This window comes from Melitaea cinxia, chromosome 13 (assembly GCF_905220565.1).
Source record: "Melitaea cinxia chromosome 13, ilMelCinx1.1, whole genome shotgun sequence".
NCBI classification, from domain to species: Eukaryota; Metazoa; Arthropoda; class Insecta; order Lepidoptera; family Nymphalidae; genus Melitaea; species Melitaea cinxia.
In genome coordinates this window covers 11,635,261-11,662,437 of record NC_059406.1, presented here as the reverse complement: position 1 = coordinate 11,662,437, position 27,177 = coordinate 11,635,261, and the positions used below count along the sequence as shown (strand labels likewise).

Below are 27,177 nucleotides of genomic sequence, written 5' to 3'. Positions count from 1 at the left end.
TTCATATTTTAGCATTTTATTTTAAAAGATCAATAAACGGCAGCTACATAATTACTCTTAGCTTTATTTTTATTTTACAACAACAATAATCCAGTTGTATACAATGAGGACTTTTCGTTTAAAATTAATAAGGTACGTTTGTAAAAAGATAAGACACCGATTCTGCATAATGGGTTCTTCTTATAGCCTCCGCCAGCATAACTGAAATATCCATCGTCTGCAATTTCGGGCACAATTTTAGATTTTTCTCTTGGGGAATTGTATTCGTTACAACCAAAGCTTCCAAGCACGAATTGTTGATTTTATCGATTGCGTTACCAGCGAGAACACCGTGGGTTAGTATAGCGTAAATTTTACTAGCACCAGATTCGCGTAACTTTTCTGCACCTTTGACAATCGTGTCACAAGTGTCAGCGAGGTCATCAACCATGATAGCTGTTCTGTTTCTTACATCTCCGACTAAAACTGTTGAATCCTCTCCATTGGATCGTTGCCTTTCTTTGTGTATAATAGCGAAGTCAATATCGAGCCTGTCCGCAATGGCAGTCATCCGTTTTACACCACCAGCGTCAGGCGATACCATAACACTACTTTTCCATTCCGGTATATTGTCCTTGATCCATTTAGTGATTGCTGGTTCGGCGTACAGGTTGTCTACGGGAATATTAAAGAAACCTTGAATTTGAAAAGCGTGTAGGTCTATTGTAATTACACGATCTGCTCCAGCGACCGAAATGAGATTAGCAAGGAGCTTGGCCGTTATTGGTGCTCGACTTTTTTCTCTCTTGTCTTGTCTTGAGTAAGGGAAACATGGGATGACCGCTGTAACTCGGGATGCAGATGCGATTTTACAAGCATTTATCATGATCAAAAGCTCCATAAGGTTATCGTTAATTTCACCACAACCACTTTGCACAATGTAAACATCTTCTCCTCTGACGGATTCCCCTATTTCGACGTTCGTTTCTTTATTACTGAACTTTTTCGTAGTAGCTCTGCTCAAGTTTAATCCGAGTCGTGCGACGATTTTTTTCGCTAAATCTGGATGTGAACTTCCAGTAAATACTTTTATGTTTGGCATTCTGGGACTTAGATTTTTTGACTTTTCAATTTCTTTTTTCTGCTTCGCTTCCTCCGTTATTTTGTTATTTTCTTCTGATGTCATTAGCCTGACTGACGCAAGTAAAATATATTGAATCTTTAATATTATCGTATAGTATATAAACTGTTATTTGCCACAAACAGATTTATCAAAGTTCAAGATGAGGTCGAATCATATCTCAGCATCCCCGCAATGAGAACTATTGGTTATCAAAAAACGTATAGCGATATAAACAAATAAAATTACATCATACGAAATATACATATATAATTTATGTAACTAATTAAAATTATCATTAGGAGTTGGTGTTAGAAGTACCTATTAAATTGTTTATTTGTATTTTTAACCGACTACTAAAAAAGGAGGAGGTTCTCAATTCGACTGTATTTTTTTTATGTACCTATGTTACTTCAGAACTTTTGACCGATTTCGACAATTTTTTTTTAATCAAAAGGTGGTGCGTGTCATTTGGTCCCATTAAAATTTATTTGAGAACTAACAACTACTTTTCCAGTTATATCTAATAATGCGTTTTTATTGACTATTTTTTCGTCGACCAACATTGTATTAGTAACATAATTTTTTACTGGGTGTACCGATGCAATTGAAGTCGGTTTTTTTTCGTTTTAGAACAAATACAATTATTAGTAAATATAAATAACTAAATAATTTCATACCACGCTTAAAGTATAAACATGTTTTTGTAAATACGAGAAGGTTTTATTTTATGTGTAAAACCTTTTTTGAACGTTGTTATTTTTTTTTTTTGTATTTAAGCTTACCTATTGAAATTATTACTTTATTTTGCAACGAAATTATATTTTAAAACTGCTTTTCGGTAAATTGTAGGTAATTATTTATTTATTTCTGTCATATATTTAATTTACTTACAATGAGCTTACCTTACAAAGGAACGTAGTTTCAACCCTTCCTTTTCTTAGAAAGAGTTATTGCAGCTATTACTAGCAGTTTATAAGCAGAAAGTTTACAAAAGAGTTTAAATTATATTTCACTATGTTTTTACAAATATCTTTAATTTTGATATCGTTAAACGTTATCGTTAAGTAAAACGACATCAAAATGTCGTTTTACATAATCCACACTGAAGCTAGCTTACTGCTATATTCAGAAAACGGATTGTAAACAAAACTAACGTTTTCTGAATATAGCAACCAAGCAAACCAAGTGTAGTTTAAATATCGATTTATTGTTCACCTTTAATGAAAGGTGGCTTCCTTTAACAATGTATCAAACTCTCGAAGTTTTCTTTATTGTTATTAAGTTAGTAAATAATATTACGAAGGTGTTCCTTTGACGGCTAAGTCAAGTGTGTGTCATTAACTGGGTCAGCTTTGTTCCATTAAGACGTAGGTAAGAGGCTTTTAGGTTCAAATAACAATGAATAAAATGGTCTTCATTCACAACGTTCAAGTTAGTTCTACTTATCGAAATGGAATTTTTATATTAGGTATCACTAGTTGAAACTCGCAGTTTTACAAACGTAGTGTAGGTTGAAGCCTTAGATAACTATGAATATATAAACTTTACATATAATATCTTATAAAAAGTAGGTAATCAATAAATAAGTTTCCTTATATTATTTTATCTATGATATAATAATAAGTGTACCACATCTACTATCGCTTTAACTTATATCTACTAATGTTTACAGTCATAATTTCAAATATTGCTTTTATACTTAAAAATATTCGTATTTCATCTTCAAAATTTGTTTTTTTTTTTTTAAATATGTGTTATAAAGTTAACAAATTATAATGTATAATTGAACATGTCTTTGATCAAGAAAAGAGGAAAAAAATAAATAAAAACTACTTATACTTATACCATTGAAGTAATTATTTTTGACGGTAAGCCGCTCTGGTGTAGTGGAGTATGTGCCGTGTAGGCGCCTAAACACCGGCGGTTTGAGCGGGTTCGAGTCCTCGAAATGTATAGTTGTATTTGTACAAGGCTTTATTTCCGGTTTGGGTGTTTGTCATTGTAAGCTTACGGTCCCGCTTGTTATCATATACACCTGATAGCGATCATTATTCATAATAGGGAATATCCGTCAATCCGCAGTGGAACAGCCTTGTGGATTAAGTTTCAATCTTTCTCCTACATGAAGAGAGAGGCCTATGCCTAGCACCGGCATGTTGTTGTTGCTTGAATCGTATCGTAATTATTATTGACACTACAAAATATAATATGATATATTCTACAAAACATTATATGTCGTGTGTACTGTGTACCTATGTCATGACACTCGGCCCAGCCTCCGTTTAGAAGGCTCTATACACATACCTACTATATCAAATCTCTACAATTTGAATCATCAAATCACTGTTTTTTCTTAAGCCTAAAAATTCAGCACTCGCCTGCTGACACTAGTACTATTATCAAACGTACGTGAATAAACAAAATTGCATGAAGTAAAAATGGCACAAGTTGTGTCTTTTAAATATTAACATCGAAAAAAGCCTATACAACTACAAAATTCAAATAATTTTATAAAAGAGAGCCACAAAATTTACAAATATATTCCAAAAAGCTTAAAAATATTAAATATCGCTTTTGAGTAAATTTTCATTCCCAGTTTCACCCTTTCATTTCTCGGCGTATTTTGTGGGAATATTTTAACTTCCACTCCCTTAAAGACTAAGAATTTATATGAAGCTTTAATGAAATTTAATGAAATACTTATAAGTAGTAGTGTATGTTTATTTTTGTATTTTATCCATCAATTTATTTATTTATTTATTATAAATAATAAATAAAACAACAAATAAATGTTGCAATATGATACCTAGATTTATTTTTATTTGTACTGAAAAATAATTAACTTGCATAAATGCACATAGAATAATAATAAATAATATAATATAATAGTAACGCTATGCTTCAAAGTATCATCACATATCGCTTAAAATATCTATAGATAAGTGATTTATCTTATAATGTAAATTATAATAATAATTAGATAAATTACATTAAACTAAAAAAAAACCTTAAGTATATATATATATATATATATATATATATATATATATATATACATAATATAATAACTAAAAAATATTATTAAAAGGTGTCCCTTTAGGCAAGGTTCCGAAGATACTGGCAGCGTTCCCCCTTTGAATAGCTAGACTAATTCTTTGTCCGAAGTAGCTGCTAGCTCTTCGGTCTCCTGTGACGTCGAATAACCTTTTTGCTATTTCCTTAAATAGTGTTATAACACTAGGACACCACGGACCAAGGGGCTCGAGACCGAATGGGACAAAATCATATTCGGAGCCTAGACCCCTGTATTTGTCTGCTTTTGTTTTTTCAGCCGTTTCACAAGCCGCACCAGCTCTGTTGTTGGTTCCATGTAGATGGGAAGAGGCCAGCGTGTCTGAACAGGTTGCATCTCATACCAGCACCCGGCCCATCTTCCATGGAATCAATATCATATCAATACATAGATTGTTATATATAATTGTGTTTGCTCGCAAACGAAAAAAAAAACCGACTTCAATTACATCGACAAGTAATACAACGTAGATCGACGAAAAAATAGTCAAGCAACAACGCGTTATCAAAGATTACTCAAAAAGTAGTTATCAGATCTCAATAAAATTTATATGTGACCACATGATAAGCACCAGCTTTCGATTAAATTAAAAATTATCAAAATCGGTACACCCAGTAAAAAGTTATTACGGATTTTCGAGAGTTTTCCTCGATTCCTCTGGGATCCCATCATCAGATCCTGGTTTCCTTATCACGGTACCAAACTAGGGATATCCCCTTTCCAACAAAAAAAGAATTATCAAAATCGGTACATCCAGTAGAAAGTTATGCGGTATAATACAACGTAGGTCGACAAAAAAAGCGTCAAGTAAAAACGCATTATTAGATATAACTCGAAAAGTAGTTGTTAGATCTCAAATAAATTTAAATGGGACCAATTGGCACACACCACCTTTCGATGAAAACAAAATTTGTCGAAATCGGTCTACCCGGTCAAAAGTTCTGATGTAACATACATAAAAAAAAAAAAATACAGTCGAATTGAGAACCTCCTCCTTTTTTGGAAGTCGGTTAAAAAGAGTCCTAATTCCACGTTTATCACACACAGAAATTGTACGGATGAGTTTTTTTTCACTTTATAGGTTCATAGACCAAATTTAAAACACCCAATAAAATTGTATAAACTTTATTTAAAAAAAAAAAACTGAATTAATTTTTTTTTATATCTTTGACATTTACACCAAGAATTAACGTCCTATTTTTATGATTAGTAATAATAACGTTTGGATTACTACATAGTTAAAATAAAATTGCGCAAAATATGTGGAAACGAAATTAATCCACAAAAATATGGCCATTATTGAGAATGATAAATAATTAAGAATTCTTTGGAGAAATATTCGACACGCACGAAAGCACCCCGAATCAATATTCGGTCCTTGGTAGCTAAAATTTTTCCCTATGTACCAAAACATTGATTATTTGTGCATTTGCAGCCCACGAAGATAAAGATGAATAAAGATTTTACTTGCTAACAAAATTTTGTTTTCTGAGAATTTAGCAGTTGAGCCACCCAAAAATGTGTCAATTTGAGGTGTCACATTTTCGGGTCAGAGTACATTTTTACTGCGCTAAAATTTCTATTTAAGCATTTAAATATAACATCGGCTAAAACTTGTTGCAAATAAAAATACCGGATTTTTTAAACACTATTAGAGACAGGGGGGTGCGGGTGGCGAGAAATTATGTCATTGCATGTAATTTATGTTACGTAGATGCTTCACGCAACAGCAGCGATCTTTTTGTGTGTTTTGTTTGTGAGTGTGTTACATGAGTTTATTCAGTTTTAAACGCAAGCAATTTTTTAATGTCGCTTGACTGTCATTAAAATAATTATAGTGTACTTTTTTAAAGACATTTGTTAATTTTTATTCGCCTCAAATTTCATTGTTATATTATTACATCTTAATATTATCTTAACTTTTTAAATTCGGATATTCCAGGTAATATAATAATGTTCATAGCGTTGGTTTTTTTAGTATTTTGAATTAACAGCCTATAGCCGTGTATAGTCGTTTATGTTGTGAGTGGGAAGCACTTTCGCTATTTATTGTATTAGCTAACATATAACTATCACAAACACGTGCTTTGTTATGTGCCGTTTAAATAGGTAAATGTTATACAAAACAAGCCATTCAGTAGAACGGAAAAGGCTAATTCATTTATTTATACGTGAGAAAAGTGTGGTGAAAATGCACATATTAACTGTTCCTATAGTTTGTAGCCATAGTACATAATAAAACTAGATTTTTCCCGTGACTTTATCTGAGTTTCGACTTTGACTCGTGCTTTTTTATTTTTTTAATTATTAAACTGCTTATTCTTTGCTTAGCCTTAATATTTAATTGATTTATGATTGATAATTATAACAAAAACAAAATTTTCAGTTACAGGCAGTTTATGGACTTTTAGAAGACCTAATCTAATTTTGTACCAAATCTCATAAAAATTGGTTCAGTGACTTAGACTGGAACGTGTTACAGACAAATGGAGCTACTTCGTATTTATAATATTGAGTAGTTTGTAGTCGGTGTCTGAACATGAGAAATATTCAGGAAAAAAGATGTTTACGGTCTTTACGGTCAGAACTATTTCTGGTAATAGGGTTTTTTTGTAAATCAATGGTAATATGTCTGTTTGTTTATTCCGTGCTAATGAAAATTGGGTGCGGAATTAAGAAAACCACGATCTGATGATGGAATCCCAGAGAAATCGAGGGAAACTCTCGAAAATCCGTATAACTTTTTACTAGGTATACCGATTTTGATGATTTTTAATTTAATCGAAAGTCGATGTTTATCATGTGGTCACATTTTAATTTCATCGAGATCTGATTACAACTTTTGGAGTAATCTTTGATAATGCGTATTTACATGACTATTTTTTCGTCTACCTACGTTGTATTACTTGTCGATATAATTGAAGTCGGGTTTTTTTCGTTTGCCTGCAAACACAATTATTGTAACGCGTACGCGTCTACGCGCGTCTCACTTTGTATAGAAATCAAATTTACAATTAAAAACCCTATCTTAATCATGTGCTAATATCACACTTAACTCCCGTCACGGAATTAAATGGAACTACAAGTTGAAAGAACCACTTGCTAACACAATAACAATACTTTAAGTCTTTAAGACTCGAAAGATTCCCGTTGAGAAGTCAAAAAAGTACAATTTATTAATACATTATGAGGAATTTTCTTACAATTTTTTTTCTTTAGATGTGGCCGATCTAACAAGTATTCAGTGGTTAATTACATAGGTACGAAATAAAATAGGTCTTTATAATGTTATCTTTTGTTAATATTTCTAATAGGGGTCGATTAAAATTTCTTGTTTTTATTAGGTTTTTTAATACTTATAAAATTATTACGTACATGACTGATCATTGTCTGAAATGATAAAAAAAAAACATTTTTTAATTGTGTGATATTTTTTGTAATAGTTAGGTACTACTCAAGATATTCTAAACATTTTTGAATATCATATCCAAAATTTGACCGCTCCAGCGGGGTTCGAACCCGCGTCTCCGACGTACCGTGTCGGCGCTCTAGCCAATTAAGCTATGGAACGATACACCCGCTCGAGCGAAATTTTCGATATGATAATTTTAAATATATAGGATATGATATTCAAAAATGTTTAGAATTCCTAATGTGGGTAACACAAAAATAAAATCTTAGATACTACTCAAGATAGTCATAATGTTTACACTTCAGCCTGTAATATAACACTGCTGGGCATAGGCTTCTTTCCCCGTGTAGGAGAAGGATCAGAGCATAATCTACCACGCTGCTCCAATGCGGGTTGGCGGATATATTCCCAACTATGAGTAACGATCGCTATCAGGTGTACATGAAAACACTCGGGACCAACGGCTTAACGTGCTCTCCAAGGCACAGTGGGGAGAGTCATAATGTCTAAAGCTAAGATATAAAAAAATTGTATAAGTATATTATTGTCATTGCTTTTAACGAATATTGTATAATATTGAAAACAAAGAAGTAAATAAAAATATAAAGTAAAATTATATTTAAGCTTGCAAAAAATTCAAAATCAGTTACAGCTGTTTAATATAACACAACATATAAAGTACACACATTATAAAATAAAATAAAAAACGTTTTAAGATAAAAAGTCAACAACCAATTCGTCATCATTCATCAAAAAGCACAAATCAGTAAATTTTGATACATATCTGTAGTTATCGTAATTGTTGTGTTCATCAGCTAAACCGTAGATGTAAAAGAATTCTAGATCTGGAGTCCACGATCCGCCGAACCAATCGCAAATTGGATCAAAATCATGTCCTTCCGCCGTTAACGTTAAATTTCTTTCAGTAGCTTCAAAAAATAATGTCATGTTGGGTGTCACATAGAGTTTACCAGATGCATGACAATTTTCATTTCCGTTGATGCATTCTAAAGCAATTATAGTTGAAAATGGGATGGTCAATCTCGTATCTTCAGCCGTCAAAGTAGCTTCCTGAAATGTGTTTACTTTATAAGCATGTCGTCGATTCGTTAACAATTAGTAAATAAACTTTTCGAGGGAACTTTTATAGAAAAAAGAAGTTCTTAAATAATAATTCCTAGAATGAAAAATGATGCATAGATTTTTGAGAATCCCGTGGGTGTCGTAAGAAGCGTCTAAGGGATAACACAATTCCACTACTTGAACTTAAAAGGCCGACCGATGGCGGGATAACCATCGAACTGCTGGTTTTAAAATACAAAGGCCGAAGACGGGCAGCAGCGTCATCGGTGCGACAAAGCCCGCCCTAAGTCACCAATCTGCCTGCCCAGCACTATAGGCGGACTATAGGCAAAACACATGAGTTCACGGCATTGTTGGTGTGAACTCGTGTGTTTAAAAATTTAATTTAAAAGCGAATCTAATAAAACTACATTCGAAAATCAATTTTCCGGTTCTCCTAAGCTTCATTATTAAAATTACTCACAAATTTTCAATAAAATTCAGAATCATAAGAATCCATTAATTTCAAACATGTGTAAAACAAAAACATCAGATTTGCCTTATATTGACAATTGCGGCACATATCGTTTGCCACATCACTACCAATTGTCTGTACAGTAAGAGGGAGCGGGCGCGAGGTAGCTCGCATCGTGTAAATCATACTGATCGATAAGATCACCTACTATTATGCAATTATCTGTTTGATATTTTATTTTATTTTTAATTTACCTTCTCGTCAAAAGTGATTCTACTATTAATAGGTCACAATAAAACAACAAGTGTATTTATCATGTCATATTTAGTATTTTATGTTGTTACTTTTGATAGGTCATTATTAGCGTCATAAAGTGTATGTAACAGTCATTTAAATGTTTGAATTACATTGTTATACATTTATTGTACTATTGTTTCATTAAATAAAAAAAAAAAAACAGATTTTTTGAATTATTTGAAGATTGAGATCACAACCTTCCAACGAAACGGGTTAACAAACCAATTTTAATAAATAAAGTGTAGTTTGTAACTCTGCTATGTTCCTTAAAAATTATAATAAGTTTGTATAATGATTGAGAATAACTTACCTTCTTTATAAACAATATAGAGCCACCTCTAATAGCCGTAAAAAAATCACCTTCATTTGTTGCTAGAGTTACTGGATCACCTTCTTTGCCTTTTAACTTGAGACCACTCCAAAGTTCGTACCAAGTACCAGGAGGCAACCACATATGAACGTGACTTTGGAAAGGTTGCAAATTAGGAATCATGATCAAACTTTCTCCAACGCTAAATTGGGTATTTATATCATGCAACGACTTTGATTCAGGAAATTGATAGAACATCGGTCGAAGTAGGGGTCCCTCTTGAAGCGTGGTATAGTAGTAAGGTAATAAACCCAACCTTCGATTTAATGCCCCGGTAATGATAGCTCTGCGAGTACCGTTAAACGCTAATGGATGTCTCGGAGTGTCTTTTGAATGAATTTTAATTAACGGTAAATAAGTCGCTGCCAAGTACCATTTAACACAAAGATTTGCGTGATTGTCTGGATTGAAATTATTAGTATCACCGCAGATTGGCGATGACCAAAGCCAGGATCCCGATATTCCTCCTAAAGCAATTGCCATTAGTTCTTTATGGAGATCGGTCCACGAAGTATTGACGTTTTGTCTGTTTACTGCGAAGCGACCATTCAAGAATAAACTGCTCGATGAAATGGGTTTATTAATAACTTTTTTTCTGAAAGCACTGGCGAAACTGTTTCCATATTGATTATGTTTGAATAAGTACAAACTAGTACTATTTACAAGTGTTAAGTTCCATTGTGGAGTGTGTTCAAAAGCTTCTTCAAAATTCTGTAAATTAAATATATATAAATTTATGTATATATATGTATTTCACAACCAATTTAACTGATACTAAACAGAAAAATTAATGTATTGCGCTACTGTCTGCACTAATTGTATGATAATAATTAATTACATATACATATAATTTATGTGTTATCAACAAATTATTGTTTAATACAATTTTAGTTACTCATTTAGGGTAGGTTTGTATTTTCATACATTTTTGTATACTAAAAAAATACTAACTTTATTAAAATATGGCAAAAGTAAATCCGTTCCATTAAAGGTTTTATTAGCGACATCTAGCGGCCAATTGTTTTCTAATACGAGGCCATCGAATTCTGTATCGTATGCCCATAAATTATCCAGCAACTCAGTTGAATTCAGATCATATTCTGGATATACTACATCGTAACCATCTATGTTTCCTTTGTATAACTCGAAATTATCTAAATGATACATTAAATCTTCAAATTTGGGTATAATTTTGCAACTCTCTATTACTTCGTTGACTGCTTGTGTAGTTGTTGCATTTATTATTTCATTATTATCTTCTTCAATATAGCGAATCTGAAAGAAGAAGTTTTTAAGATTCAAGCTGGTTTCACTTTATTTACTATTGAAATATTTATAATTATCACCGCTGTGATGTGCGTACGCGGCACCTAAACACCGTTGGTTGCGGTTTTATTCCCGCTCAATATAGATATTAGTTTTTGTTTCTGGTCTGGGTGTTTGTTCTTGTGGGATTCTTTATCACCTTAACATGTCGGTTCCGGTTATAATAGTAAACATCTGATAGCGATAGTTACTTAAGGAGCAGCGTAGTGAATTAAGCACCGATCCTTCTCCTATATGGAGAAAAAAGCTTATACCGAGCAGTGGGATGTTATAGGCAAAATCACATTGAAATATTTAATTAGAAACAATAACGTATTTGTTTTTCTTCATTATTTAAATGTCACTATTATCATCTTAGTGAATTCAATTACCTTTTAGACTTTCAGACTTGACAAGGGTAGCGATAAAAAGGCAATGTTATATTGCGAATAATGATTTATCTCTGATTCTTACTAGATATCCTTTTGAAAGTAAATATAGAAAAGTAAAACTATTTCTATAAATATTATAAAGAAAAAAAAAATGAATTATGACCGTAACGAACAAATCAATTGATTTATCAGTCTCAATGAAAAACTTACATAAGGTGAGACGTGTGGAACGAATTTCTTGGACGCTGATCTAACTAAGTTTGCACCTTCGTTTACAGTATTAATGTTACTTATTTCACTATCTTTACACTGATTGCTATTGAACACTATTGGTCTGTTGCCACAGTGGCTATCGTAGGGCATTGCCCTTGCGGCAGAAATAAAATCAGTCAAATTCAATCCAGGAACTTCACTGAAAAATTGTTTATCATATCAAATAAGACAGAAATGAATGGGTAATTTTTTAGTAAATATTTAGTTTAAAAGAGTCACACCATACTTGCATATATGGATTCCTAACGTCCAGTACTCCCAATTTTTGTTACGACCTGTTATTTTCATGACGTCTTGCATAATTTTTTGTGGTTTAGGACCCGTAAATAAATGTAGTTTGAAACCAAAATTTGTTATACTCCTGACCACGATTTGTTTGTCAGGTCTTATATATATTTCTGTGGGATCATTGATGTCAACCAATAAACCGTGAAAACTTCCATTTACTTTAGAAAATATTAATGGAATGGAATTGAGCTCCGAATCGCGACTGTAAATAATTTTTGTCGTATCTAGTTTTAACGGTATTTCTCCAAATCCGTACATTGTCTCATTTGTCAATTTGAATGATATCTCCCAAATATTATCCGATGCTATTAGAGGTCCTCTTGAAGTATCGAATATAGTTCCTTGTGTTGCATTAACAACAATATTAAGTTCTGGCGATGAAATTTCGTACGTATAATCCTTATTATATATTCTATTTCCAACAAAAGACATATTTCTTGAATCGTAGATTGTTAGAGTCATATGCGTAGCAGATACTTCGTCTATAGATAATTTTATTTTCGTTCTACTGTTTTGAAATGAATATGGCACAGTTGCTATTCTAGGCTGTAATATAGTATTTTCATTCCAGGGCTGGTTCATTATGTAGGAGAACCTTGAGGGAAGACGATGGAAGCACATGTTCAAATTGCGGTCATAGCAACAGTGAGGATGACATTCTTCTTCTGACATAGACCCTACGCCACAAGCTAGTCTCATCGTTCTTGGAATCAAGCAAGAACCCACAGAATAACCATCAGAGGGTGGAAGACTTATACTAGTAAAGAAGCAAAACTGATATACTAGTAAAGGTGCTACTACAGCAACAAGCGAAAGTACAACAATGACTTTTAGTGGTCTGTTCAATAAAATACGATGATGCCATTTCACCTCTGAAATAAAAATGTATTTTTTAATAAAGTTGTAGAGAATTTAGAAACAAGTAATGTTTTTAATATAATACTCACTCTTCACTTGATGCTGGTATTTTAAGTCTATTTCGTCAAAATCATTTTGGGACTCGTTAATATGAGGAATCATTTTTGTCAATTTTGTCTAAATCCAGTTATATATCTTGCAATCACGTCAATATCACTCATCACTTACAATTCTGTAGAAATAATAACTATATTACTGTCATCCCTATAAATGATTACACATAAGATTTTGTATTTAATGATATAAACATACACTGGTCTTTGCTTTTATTTTGATGAAAGAAAAAAACCAAAAAAAATAATATCGTAACACTTTAAATTTATTTTCGAAATATAATTATAAGGTACACCACAAAATTATATCTTTTCTCAGTACACAAAATGCAATTTTCCTTGTCAATATAAATAAAAAATTTGGAGATAGAAATAATTTATTAAAATAAAACGTGGCTATAAAATGGCAAATATAACACGAAACCAACTATTGTTTGTTGTTATCAATAAAGTTATTCATGACGTTCTGTGAATACCGATAATCAATAACAAATACAGATTTAATTAACAGATAACATGATAAGATACGATTATAACTTCAAAACGGAAAGTTATGGATAAAATGAATCGTTCAAAGATTGTAATAATTTTCTTTGAATATTTTCAATAAAAAAATAATTTTGTTTGTTGAAAAAATAAAGAAACCGACTTCAATTACATTGACAAGTAATACTACGTACGTAGACGAACAAACAGGAAAGTATATACGCTTATTAAAAATTACTCAAAAAGTAATCATCAGACCTCGACCAAAATGGAACCACAAGACAAGCATTAGCTTTCGATTAAAAGAAGAACCATCAAAATCGGTACATACACAAGTGAAAAGATATTCGATATAATACAACGTAGGTCGACGAAAAAATGTTCAAGTAAATAAGCAGTACGTACTTGTCAGATCTCAATTAAATTTGAATGACACCACATGAGACCACATCACCTTTAGATAAAAAAAATATCGGAATCGGTTCACCCAGTCATAAGTTTAGAGATAATTACATAAAAAAAATACATAAAAAAACAGAGCCAAAAGAAGAGTATACAATACATAGCAGTACATACGAGTACATACTCTTTAAAAAAATATTATTTTCTGTATGTTTTCCGATTGTTACTTTGTTTCGCCGCACATCGCTAAACGATTTTAGTTGTAAATTAAATTTAATGTTTTCATATAAATAAATATTATACTTTTTGACAATAAAGTTTCTTTAACCCAACATACATATATAGTAGTCATACAAATTTTAATTATAATTAAAAGTTTTCATTTCAGTTTGTCAATTATCTAAAGCTTACATTAAATATAAAGAGTTATTCATAAAGCTTGCTCAATTTAATTATCCATTATTATTATGATCGGTTATAGCAGGCACTTTTAAAATAACCGTGTAATATAAAACCTAAAATGATCTATAATTTGATTCATTAATCAACCCTCATTATTCGATCACATTTACTGAGTTAGTTTTATAGGTATGTTTCCATTTATTCCATTATAACATAAAAGACAAATCAATTTATATGAAAATTTAATTCTAATTCCTTTATTTTTTGTTTCAATTAAACATTTTAGCTTAAAATTACCAAAAATAACAATTATATAAAATATTATCTTGGAAGTATATAAATAATGAATGCTATCGAAACGTTGCTGTACACAAATTGTAAGGCGCTTTTTTATACGTTGTGATGTTAAGAATTTATCTTAAACTTATGTTAAAACAAAGACTAAGTATTTTATAACTTAAATTTTATTTAAAAAATGAAGCGAAGTAAAATTAGAAAAGAAAACCTTGAAGTCATAACTATGTAATTGCTTTCTATATCTATATGTAATTGCTTTCTATATGTTAGAAAAGACACTGAGATTTAAATAAAACAACAACATTTTTATTAATTTATATTAAAACATACGAGTGAACTCGATTAAAGGTAATACATCAAACAAATTACAAGTTACGTCAAAATATCAGCTTTTTAAAAAATCGGTGGGTTTTTTGTTCATTGAAATCCCTATTCTTTCCTTTTTCTTCGCTTCAGCCTGTAATATCCCACTGCTGGACACCGGCCTTTTTCCCCATGTAGGAGAAGGATCAGAGCTTAATCCACCACGCTGCTCCATTGTGAGTTTTCGGATACTTTTCATAAATAATGTTAATAGATATTATTTTTTATATATAACTGTTTAATAAAAATGAAATTAAATATAGATTAAAAATAACAATAAATAAAGCATACCTAAAGTGCAAAAAAATCAATTAACTAATTTTGAGACGATATCAAAAACAATAAGATGATTATTGCCCATAATACATATATAATATAAAAAGCCTTCATTTGTGATAAAAGATTAAAAGAAGTAACAAGAGATGTTATAAATAAGGCCTCAACATAATTACCTTCTACGATTTTGAAGTTGGACCGTGTTTTATTTCTATCTACTTATGTGTTTTCATTATATAAGTCAGTCAGAGAGTAAGCTTCAAAATACGCGTACAAACAAACAAATAGAGCTATTAATCATTTCGTTTATTCTTCTACGGTAGTTTTTATTAACTTTTATTGTATATTTTAATTTTTTTTATTAAAGTGAATTATAGTAAACAAGCAAAATAGCTTTAAAAAAAAATTAAAAGCGAGAAACACACTGTGAAAGGATTAGTAAATAGACTGACCAACACTAGGCTTTGTACAGTACAATTTAGTCCCAAACCACGGTTATTGTAAAGGTTGATGAACGTATTGGATGAAGGTGTACATTATGTTTTTGCCAATTATAACAACAACACTCGTATTATGTATAATATACTATTTTTATTTTTTTTCGATATAAATAAAAAATGTAATCAATTGCAATGAGTAAAAAAAGGATTTTCATATTTTTTATTACTGTTTAATTTCAAGGCAATAAATCTAAAATGAAAAGATATTTTTATTTAAATTGGCGGGTCAAAGAACCCTGTGTTGTATTATTCAATATGTACATTCAATTTAGTTTGAGATCAAATTGAAAATTTTCTTAAGATATATGTGTCTTGACGTGGATATAATATTCAGGCTACATATACGATATTATCATCGACTAAAATCGTAGGAGCTAAGTAACTGGAAACATTGACGTATTAATCAACAATGAAATCATGTGGTAAGTTAAAATAATTTTTATATCAAAAGTACTTAAGTACTAAAAGTAAAAAAAGATAAAAAAGAGAAAACAAATATTAAGGTCGTTTCTATAATTCTTTTCAAACATTTACTACTTTTCGATTTTAGGTATACAATTAAAATCACAGGAACCGCCTTAAGCCGAAACCGAACCGAAAATTCGAACAACAGAATACGTCCTGCTACAGCCATTATAACCTCAAACAGAGGTAAATTAAAGAGGTCTTTTGAGATCACACTCGTGCATATTATAAAATCTAAAAGTAGTATCTATTTTTTATCAAAATCACTACATAGTATAAAAAAAAATGGTTCCCGCTGTCTGTACGCTTAGACCTTTAAAACTACGCAACAGATTTTGATGCGGTTTTCTTTAGTAAATAGAGTGATTCCAGAGGAAGGTTTATATGTAAAAAACATGCATAATATAGTAGAGGAACACTGATAGTTTTAGAGGTTTCTAATGTGATGTCGTAAATAAACACATTTATTTTGCGCATATATTATATATTATATTTATTTTATTTTATATTTTATATTTGGTATCAGCATTACACCTTTGCAAAGCCGGAGTGGGTCGCTAGTATACTACAATTTCATATTATTACAATATTTTTAATTATTTAATTGCTTCTACAACTGTTATCGTCTACTATAATTCTTATAATAGCTATTAATGGTAGCAATGGCAAGTTTTTATGATGTTAGATGAAAAAAATATACAGAAATTTTTATCATATAAATATGTTTGATTTAAATTTCACGGGCTCTTTGGCTTTAGGCTTACTGTCAACAATATTATATCCGGTTAACATGAAATCAACTAATAAAACTCGTACATGGTTGCAAACGTAGTTTAAAATATAATAATGATTTATAATAGTAAAATATCATAGATATAAGTTAATTTTCATTTAAATTATTAAACACGTGGGAATGGCGCCATCCCCCACCTTTTCTATATGAAATAGAGATGCCGCCATTGCCTCGTGTCGACAATATTATTTCCATTTATTATGAGATTAGCTAGTGAAACTCTTACTTGTTTGCAAATATAGTTTAAAATATAATAATGATTTATAATAGTAAAACAACATAGATGTATGTCAATTTTCGTTTGAATTATAAAACACGCGGGCATGGCGCCATCTCCACCCTTGTAAATAAAATGGAGATGTCGCCATTGCCTCGCCAGTTCGTTTCGGACGTTCGAGCAGCGAAGACATAAAAACTGTAAGTGATTACTATTTACTTTAATATATTAATATTTTATTGCTATGCATAATGTTCTTTCTATTTGATGTAATATATGATGTTTTTCTTGATAAAATTGTATACAACTGACTGGTTATTTATTTGTAAACAAAGAGAATTCCTAAATCAATAGATTTAATTTAAATATTATTGCATTCTAGTTACGAATAATACATAAATAAATACATTATAATCACTTAAGTCTTTTATTTTCACAATTCAGAAGTGGGATGGTAACTCATTTAATTTTTTTTTCGCTGTATAGTTATTTTTTGTTTTCTCTTTTTTTTTCATTTCTAATGAGGGATTATGGAGAAAATACTAGAGAAGTCCCCGCTGTTGGGAAGAGTTCCGAAAGGAAATAGAAGAGACCGTCGCAGCCCGAGTAGTCGGGTGCGCAGCCCAGCCAGGAGCCCACAACCCCGTAGCCGTTCGCGCAGCTCCCTGAGGCGCCGCGTGAATCGGCGAGTGCGGAGTCCATCTCAGCATCAACGTGCCAGTCAGCAGCTGCGCAGCCGAACCCGGCGCGAATCTCGCAGCTGTCGGTCGCGTAGTCCTGTACGTCATGGTGGAAGCAGTCTCCAGCCAGGGCGTCATCGCACGTCACACAGCAGCGAGCGCTGCAGTGGTGGCCGGCACTATGGTCACAGCAGCCATCATCGCAGCGTGCAAGGTCGCAGCAGCCGGCTTCGCAGCGTGCAACGTAGTCCGGAGCAGCGGCGACCCACAATAGCAACGCCTGAGCCCCGAGCCTCGACTACGCAAGGACCACCAAGTAACACCACTGATCCAATCATTGGCAGTGGTGATTCTTTACTAAACAATAATTTACCTGATAATCTAAATGCGCTATTGCAAACATTGAAATCTCTAATCCCGGATAGTGACAAAATAGGCTCATTTAAAGACAGTGTCCCCGAATTTGACCCTGCAAGGAAAGAACAAACGATGGCAATGTGGATACGTAAAGTAAACGAGGCTGCCGAATGGTATTCATGGAATGAAAGACAAATTGTTCATTTTGCAATTCCAAAACTGCAAGGTGTCGCGAAGCGTTGGTATGAAGGATTGCCATCGGTGTTCTTTTCTTGGAGTGAGTGGCAGACAAAATTGCTATCAGCATTTCCCTCTGAGGAAAACTACGGACAGATGTTAGCGGATATGCTGGCTAGGCGCGCTCGTTTCAACGATTCTCTTGAAGAATATTACTATGAGAAGGTTACCCTTATTAACCGCTGTAATATAACGGGCAAACGAGCAGTAGAATGCGTTCTGCATGGCATAGATGATAGGGCAGTGAGACTAGGAGCCGAGGCAGCTCAGTATGACGACCTTGATAAATTACTTAGTTATTTGAAAAATACTAGGAATGTTAAGCCAATATTAGACCGTAAAGTAACTAATAAGAATCAATTGTTTCCTTCTGAATGGCAAACAAAGAACTCTAGTTTTAAAGATAAAATTCAACGTTGTAATAATTGTAAACAAGAAGGCCATTTTATACGTGGATGTCCCGAACCCTTAAAAAAATGTACTAGGTGTCACAGGATAGGTCATGAAACAGAGCAATGTTATACGAAAAATCCGGTCCCTTCTACTGCACTAAAGACCGAAAATGCGAAGTCTGTTAATAGAGTTACGAATAGTAGTAGATGTTCAGATAAATATTTCAAGAGAGCACGTGTTAATGGTATAGAGATGGATTCCTTCGTTGACCTTGGTAGTGAATGCTCAATGATCAAACAATCGCAGTTGCCCATATTAGGAACTATTAACATAAATATAGATGGTTTGCCTGTATTAAGAGGATTTGGAAATTCCGTAGTTCATTGTTTGGGTAAAATTAATGCCGAGGTAGAAATTGATGGGGTGAAAGCTAATTTGGAACTATTAATTGTACCTGATGATGTTATGGAAGTGTGTCTCATGATAGGACAGACTTTTACAGAACAGCATCATGTAATGATTCGGAAAACTGGTGAGCATTTTGATATTTTGTGTAATGGTTTTGATGCCATAATAAAATCGAACAAAATAAGAATTCTTAATCGTAAATGTTCTGAAGTAACTGGCTTAGGCATTTTGGAGGTATATACAGAGCCAAAATACAAAGGGGAACTTTACGTTGTTGGGGGCTTGTGTAACGATGTTAACTCCGCTTATTTTATCCCGGAGGGGCTTTTTCAATTTGACGATGATGGTAATGGGCAAATAGTAATCAATAATTTAAGCTCTAAGCCATTAAATTTAACAAATGGTATATTAATAGCTCGCGGTATTGTTGCGAACCAGGAAATGAATTACAATGTTCTCCATGTTTCCGAATCCAAGGATCAGCAAATGAATCCAATAATTGCTACAGACTTAAATATATCGGGTGATTTAGAACAGACTGCGGTTGATGAATTATTAATATTGTTAAATAAATATCGACATTGCTTCGCTTCTTCTCTTTCCGAGTTAGGACACTCCTCTGTTTGTGAGATGAATATTGATTTGCACAATGGTGAACCGGTAGTTTACAGACCCTATAGATTGGCTATGAAAGAAAAGGAAGTAGTCAGGCAAATGGTGAATGAACTTTTGGAAAATGGCATTGTACGGCCTTCAGTGTCTCCATTTGCTAGCCCTGTAGTGTTAGTACGGAAAAAGAGCGGTGAATATCGCCTTTGTATTGACTACAGGGCCTTAAATAAGAATACAGTCCGCGAGAACTACCCAATGCCTCTTATCGATGACCAGATTGATGCATTAGCTGGTAATGAATTCTTTACTGCCCTCGATATGGCATCTGGATATTACCAGATATCCATCAAGGAGCAGGATCGACATAAAACGGCTTTTGTCACGCCGGAGGGTCATTATGAGTTTAACAGGATGCCCTTCGGCTTGGCAAATGCCCCAGCGACATTCCAACGAATGATGCATCAGGTTTTAGGTGGCTTACGCCATAGGGAAGCTATGGCTTATTTAGATGACATAATTATTCCATCCAGAACCATCAAAGAAGGAATGGGAAAGTTAGAGTCTGTGCTAATATTGTTAGCTGAATCGGGTCTTACACTTAAATTGTCTAAATGTGTCTTCTTTGGACGTTCCGTCAACTACTTAGGCTTTATTATCTCCAGTAAGGGTATCCAACCGGGATCCGATAAATTAAAATCAGTAGAGGAATTCAGAACACCAGTTGATAAACATACCGTCAGACAATTTTTAGGGCTGACGAGTTTCTTTCGTAGGTTTGTAAGGGGGTTCTCGATTATTGCAAAGCCATTAACGCAATTATTAAAGGACAAAGCTGCTTGGGTATGGGGCCCTGACCAACAAAAAGCATTTGATACTCTCAAGTCAACCCTCGTACAGAAGCCAATATTAGCTCTGTACAACCCAAAAGCTGTTACCGAATTGCATACGGACGCTTGCAAAATAGGTATCGCAGGTATACTTTTACAAAAAGACGAGGAAAGTTTTCTAAAACCGGTAGCTTATTTTAGTAGACAGACCACCCCCGAAGAACAAAATTATTGTTCTTATGATTTAGAAACCTTGGCTGTTGTAGCTTCTCTACAAAAATTTAGAGTGTATCTAGTAGGAATTAGTTTCAAAATAGTCACCGATTGCAACTCTATAAGAGCTACCTTTATGAAACGTGACATGATCCCGCGCGTAGCACGTTGGTGGACTCAAATGCAGGAATTTGACTTTGAAATAGAGTATAGAGCAGGTTCATCAATGGCGCATGTGGACGCTTTGAGCCGCAACCCATCTACCAATAATAATAATCGTTCCGAAAGAACCATTAATGCAGTAACTGAAACTGATTGGCTTTCAACAGTACAAAATTCTGATTCTGAGATACAACGAATTATTGGGATTTTATCTAATCCTGAGTTTGACGATTTCGTAGAGATAAAAAGTAACTACAAACTCAAAAATAGTAAACTTTTTAGAATTACAGCTGAAGGTGATAGATGGGTTGTGCCTAAAGGTGTCCGCTGGCAAATCGTTAAACAGAACCACGACGATCTAGGCCATTTCGCGGTAGACAAGACGTTAGAACGCATAAAGTCTCATTATTGGTTTCCAAATATGCGCAATTTTGTCACTAAATATGTAGGCTCTTGTCTAGAATGTGCATATAGTAAGACACCTGGTGGTAAGAGACCCGGTTTCTTACACCCTATCCACAAAGTAGATACTCCGTTTGACACCATCCATATGGATCATGTTGGGCCATTTGTGTGTAGTAGCAAAAAGAACATGTACATTTTAGTATTGATTGACGCATTTACAAAATATATTTATTTAAAGCCTGTAAAGAGTACCAAATCCAAAATAACAGTAAATATTTTAAATGAATTCATTAGTATCTTTGGCGTACCTAAACGTATAATTTCTGACCGTGGTTCGTCATTTACAAGTAATCTCTTCAAGAAATTTGTCTTAAACAAGGGCATCAAACACGTTTTGAACTCCGTTGCTACCCCAAGGGCTAACGGACAGGTGGAGAGATACAACAAAGTTATTGTTGATGCTTTAACTGCTAAATGTATTGGTTCTTCTGATAGAAAATGGGATGATCACCTGCCCGATATCCAGTGGGGTATCAACAACACCCTTAACAAGGGTATAAACAAGACTCCTGCTGAGGCCTTGTTTGGCATAAGACCACAGGGCCCTAGTGATAGCAAAGTAACCTCAATAATTGAGAGTGACATTGACCAGTTAGACAAGAGTCTTGAAGAGATTCGTAGTGAGGTAGCCTCTCACATTGAAACAACACAAGAAGCCCAAAAAGCAAATTATGATAAATCCCGCTATGAAGCAATAAAATATAGCATTGGGGATTTGGTGAGAGTAGAACGTCACATTCCTGCTACAGGAAATAGTAAAAAACTGATTCCCAAATATCAAGGGCCATATAAAATCACACATGTCTTTGATCATGATCGTTATCAGGTTGAAGACACACCATTATCAAGGAAGGGAAATAAAAAGTATTCCAATGTTGTAGCCGTAGATAAATTGAAACCCTGGGTTTGTTTTAAACGACCTCACGATGATACATTAATAAGTGATAGAGAATTAAATAATGAATCCGACGGTGAATGACGTGTACTGATTGTTTATGCATTAGAGCCAATTAGGTTCCAATAATTAACGACCAATGGGGTCTTAGAGCCAATTGGGTTCTAATAATTAATGACCAATGGGGTCTTTATGTGGTTTAGGGCCAATTGGGTCCCTATTTTATTTAGGACCGATTGGGTCCATGTGTTATAATGCGACCAATTGGGTCTTTATAAAGTTTACGACCAATTGGGTCGTTTTGAAAAAAAGTTTTATTTTATAATATTGTTATAATTGTTGCTTTGTGAACAAAATTGTCTTAGTTTTAATTACAGAATGATTGCAGTCAAGTACGAGGACGTACAATAATAGGATGACCGACTGTCAACAATATTATATCCGGTTAACATGAAATCAACTAATAAAACTCGTACATGGTTGCAAACGTAGTTTAAAATATAATAATGATTTATAATAGTAAAATATCATAGATGTAAGTTAATTTTCATTTAAATTATTAAACACGTGGGAATGGCGCCATCCCCCACCTTTTCTATATGAAATAGAGATGCCGCCATTGCCTCGTGTCGACAATATTATTTCCATTTATTATGAGATTAGCTAGTGAAACTCTTACTTGTTTGCAAATATAGTTTAAAATATAATAATGATTTATAATAGTAAAACAACATAGATGTATGTCAATTTTCGTTTGAATTATAAAACACGCGGGCATGGCGCCATCTCCACCCTTGTAAATAAAATGGAGATGTCGCCATTGCCTCGCCAGTTCGTTTCGGACGTTCGAGCAGCGAAGACATAAAAACTGTAAGTGATTACTATTTACTTTAATATATTAATATTTTATTGCTATGCATAATGTTCTTTCTATTTGATGTAATATATGATGTTTTTCTTGATAAAATTGTATACAACTGACTGGTTATTTATTTGTAAACAAAGAGAATTCCTAAATCAATAGATTTAATTTAAATATTATTGCATTCTAGTTACGAATAATACATAAATAAATACATTATAATCACTTAAGTCTTTTATTTTCACATTACATTCGGTAATAATCGTGTTAGATTCGGTCGGTTAAACATAAATAACTACGACATAATATCATTAACACAACTGTTATAAAACAAATAACAAAACCTTGAAATAAATGAAACACTGGTAATTAAAACCCTTACGTTCCAGGTTTTCATATATTCAAGGCTTATTAAATCCGGCACATTCACCTACGACGCTACGCAGGACGCACGTTTCGCTTCGTAGCGCCACAAACTGCTACGAGATCTTTCGAGTATATTATAGATTATTACTAAAGTTTAAAGTTTGTGTGTGTGAAAATCGTAGGCTAGTAAGAAAATGTGTAACTGGTAATTAAAAGTGAGGTTTTGAAAAAAAAACAGTATTATTGTTAGTATAAACAAGACAAAAATAAAATAATTATGAGTTAAAAAAAATTCAAATAAACATGCTATATATTCTTAAACTTAAAATTAATCCATTTACTATTGTGACATTAATTAAATTTATTATTATTAAAATTTAATATTTCTGAAATACTATTTAGTGAAATATTCGAGGTAATACTGTAACCATAATGCAAAATTCAAATTCAAATATATCTGACGATCAGAAATTCTTGGATTATTTTAACGACGTGCCAAATACAACCGACACAGTGAGGGACACAGTGCCAGTTTCAGAACAGGGTTTTGTTGTCTGTATATACAGCACTCTGTTCGCTGTGGGTGCAGTTGGAAACGTGTGTGTGTTTATATCTTTAGTGCGCTCGAGAAGAAGAAAATCTAGAGTCAATTTATTAATGACTCACCTAGTGGTTGCAGATTTAATTGTCATCTTTATTGTTATCCCGCTTGAGGTAAGTTTTACGATTTATACATAATTTCAATATTTATTTCATAGATTATAATTATTTCAAAATTTGACAGCAATATTTTTTGGTTTTATGAAGAAATGCAACATAATTTACGAGTAATCGAATTGCAAGAATTTTAAACTAAAAGCTGTTATTTAATCATGTTTAATTAATTATCCTGTTATCTCAAAACTTGAATAATTTTATTGTATGTATGTTATGTTTTATATTATAATTATCAAACATACATATATATATATATATATATATATATTATATTATGATTGAATAATTATTTTGATTTAATATATTTTTATGCATAATTTAAAAAAAATATTAGCGTTCTGCGCTCTACAAGTGTACGAAATTCCATACATCTCCATCCATGCAATTTTCGTAAAAAGGGGTACAAAGTTTTTGCTTCACGTATTAATATATAGATGAATGTAAAAAATTAATTAGACTGAACCTTTAATTATAGTTTGATCCATTTGATCTCCACAACCCTCAGGAGTTATATCGAATATCTAATATTTAAAACTAAAATTATATTGTAGTTTACAATTGCAGTAGAGTTTCATCGTTTTCTATAGATACTTATTTTATATAGTTGTAGAATCGAAGTCCAGTAAACGCAAAAATTGTAACAACCACTGCTGTAGTATTCATCGAGGTCAGTCAAATAAATTTCAATATAGAAAGCGGGATTGCAGACCAACATTGAAATGCAATAAAAGCAAATGGCAAAACTAAATAAATTTAAAAAAAAACTATTTGTCGTTTCATATAACTTCAAACGCATAAGCTTCGGGCGACCCAAGCAAGATCTTTTCCTAATTAATTTTACTTAATAGCTATTTCATGCACTAGTACTAAATGCAGTGAAGCAAGTTATATAATGTAAATGTATCTATACATATATATATTTGCTTACAACTGAACTCCGATTACTATTTCTAGTTGACTGATTTTGTACATAGCTTCTGTGATAAATTAATGGCTCTCGTTTGTATCTTGTAACTGTAAGTTATTTTAGTTGATTAGTCAAGTAAGAGATTCGAATTTGTAGCATAATTCTATATAAAGTTTCTTATCTGATCGGACTTGAACTGTAAAAACTTTTAGACCGTCGCAGTTTTCTGTTGTTAAATAAATCTTCTTACATTTCGTGATGACTTTAATCTTTATCAGCAATAAAGTAAAACTGTGTGTTTGTGATTGTCAGTAAACAGTGATATCATATAATTCTTTAAATATATAATAAAATGTTGTTGTTCTATACATTTCAGATATGTTAAAACAACTTGTGAGGACATCATAGTTGATAGTAAAAACAAAAATAATTTTTTATTTTTCAATTTATGTTTCAATTTTTATTGTATCGTCGTATCGCGTGTTACATGACGACGAATGGATTAAAAAATGTAACTTTTTACGGTATTTTGTTTTACATTGAATTTGAAAAAAAAATATAGTACTTCAAATGATTAATCATCGTATCTAATATAATTAAAAATTTGTGTTAAGCGGCTCTTATTAGGTTCTCTTTCCTTCTTAAATAAGTCTATTAATTTCTTATTACGGATACGATGACGCCAAGGAGTATTTTAATTAATCTTGGTATAGTACTCGGCAAATTAATTTTAATCGTAATAACTTTAAAAATAAACAGATATTTGCATTTATGGCAGCCGTAAATCAGCTATTTTAATTCTAGTTGTTTTTGATTTTAAGGAAATAAAACATTTTTTATTTTGTATAATTAACTGAGGTAGGGCACAGCAGGAAATTTCCAGCTCAATATACGGAGCAGCCCGACTGAGGTGGTACCTCGACTTTACGGAATATTATAGCTATATATTATTGTTTTCAAGCAGTGTTGTGTTCCTGTTGGTAAGTATGATGACCAGAGCTTCTCGGGGAATTGGGGATATGATCGGCAACACGCTAGCGATGCTTTTGATTTTGCAGACGTCTATAAGCTGCGGTAATCACTTACAACTAAGTCGGCAAAAAAATTCTACATAAATTTTTTGTTAATATAATAATTGTTAATAAGATAATATCGGCTAGAGTTAGACTGATGATCGACAGCAAACGTTTTTATGGTCCCCTTCTGTAGTGACTTTGTTGAGAGGTAAAAAAGATGAAAAAAGGAGGAGTGAGGGTTTCTCACTTAGTCTTTTTCATTTACTTTCGCTTAACAGATCTAAGAATCATTGAGTGCTTCTTTAGAGGATTAAGACGTGAAGGTAAGCAGGAATGCATTAAGTTTGCAGTATTGATTTCAAATACGTAGATGACGTCCTCATTTTATTACTTGTCGATGTGAATAGAAGTAAGTTTTTTTTTGTCTAAGAACAAACACAATTATTTATTTATAACAAAATTTTCTATAAATAGTCGATGCGAAAGAGTATTATTTTTCATATCAATTCATTGCATTAGTGTCGTAGCAACATGCGTAAAAGATCGGCTTACTACAAAAGCTTTTGAGACAGTGTTTTGTGTTAGCAGCTATTGTTATTGTACGATAATACGTTTTCCAGTAAGCGAAAGTAACTGTTGCTATGAGGATTTTTACTATTATATTATAGCAGAAATTTTTCTGTTATACGTTTCTAATAATTTTTATTTCAAAGATGGAGCGATCACAGGCAATAACAAAAATGGTTCACGTATTTCATATGAAATTGGTTATTGTTATAATAAAATTTATTATAAATAGCATATTTGGAAAATCGTACACGTATGTGCAAAGCAACTTT

At 32.5% G+C, this 27,177-nt stretch overlaps 3 protein-coding genes across 3 annotated transcripts in view; 1 reads left to right on the top strand and 2 right to left on the bottom strand.

Moving 5' to 3' along the window:
* Positions 1–1,455, bottom strand: LOC123659041 (ribose-phosphate pyrophosphokinase 2-like). The gene has a single exon (XM_045594315.1). It carries the CDS (start codon positions 1,163–1,165, stop codon positions 125–127), a length of 1,041 nt encoding a protein of 346 aa, XP_045450271.1. The 5' UTR covers positions 1,166–1,455; the 3' UTR covers positions 1–124.
* A 6,727-nt stretch (positions 1,456–8,182) lies between these two features.
* Positions 8,183–13,149, bottom strand: LOC123658906 (sucrase-isomaltase, intestinal-like). Its single transcript, XM_045594197.1, has 6 exons — positions 12,997–13,149; positions 11,988–12,921; positions 11,699–11,900; positions 10,743–11,066; positions 9,732–10,502; positions 8,183–8,658 (listed from the first exon to the last, which is right to left on the bottom strand). Exons 1-6 carry the CDS (start codon positions 13,067–13,069, stop codon positions 8,299–8,301), a joined length of 2,664 nt encoding a protein of 887 aa, XP_045450153.1. The 5' UTR covers positions 13,070–13,149; the 3' UTR covers positions 8,183–8,298.
* Positions 13,150–24,130: 10,981 nt separating this feature from the next.
* LOC123658905 (adipokinetic hormone/corazonin-related peptide receptor variant I-like) overlaps positions 24,131–27,177 on the top strand; it is a 52,194-nt gene continuing 49,147 nt past the window's right edge. The window contains exon 1 of the mRNA XM_045594196.1: positions 24,131–24,412. Within this exon, the coding sequence (XP_045450152.1) occupies positions 24,131–24,412 (282 nt within the window). The remainder of the gene's footprint in view (positions 24,413–27,177) is intronic.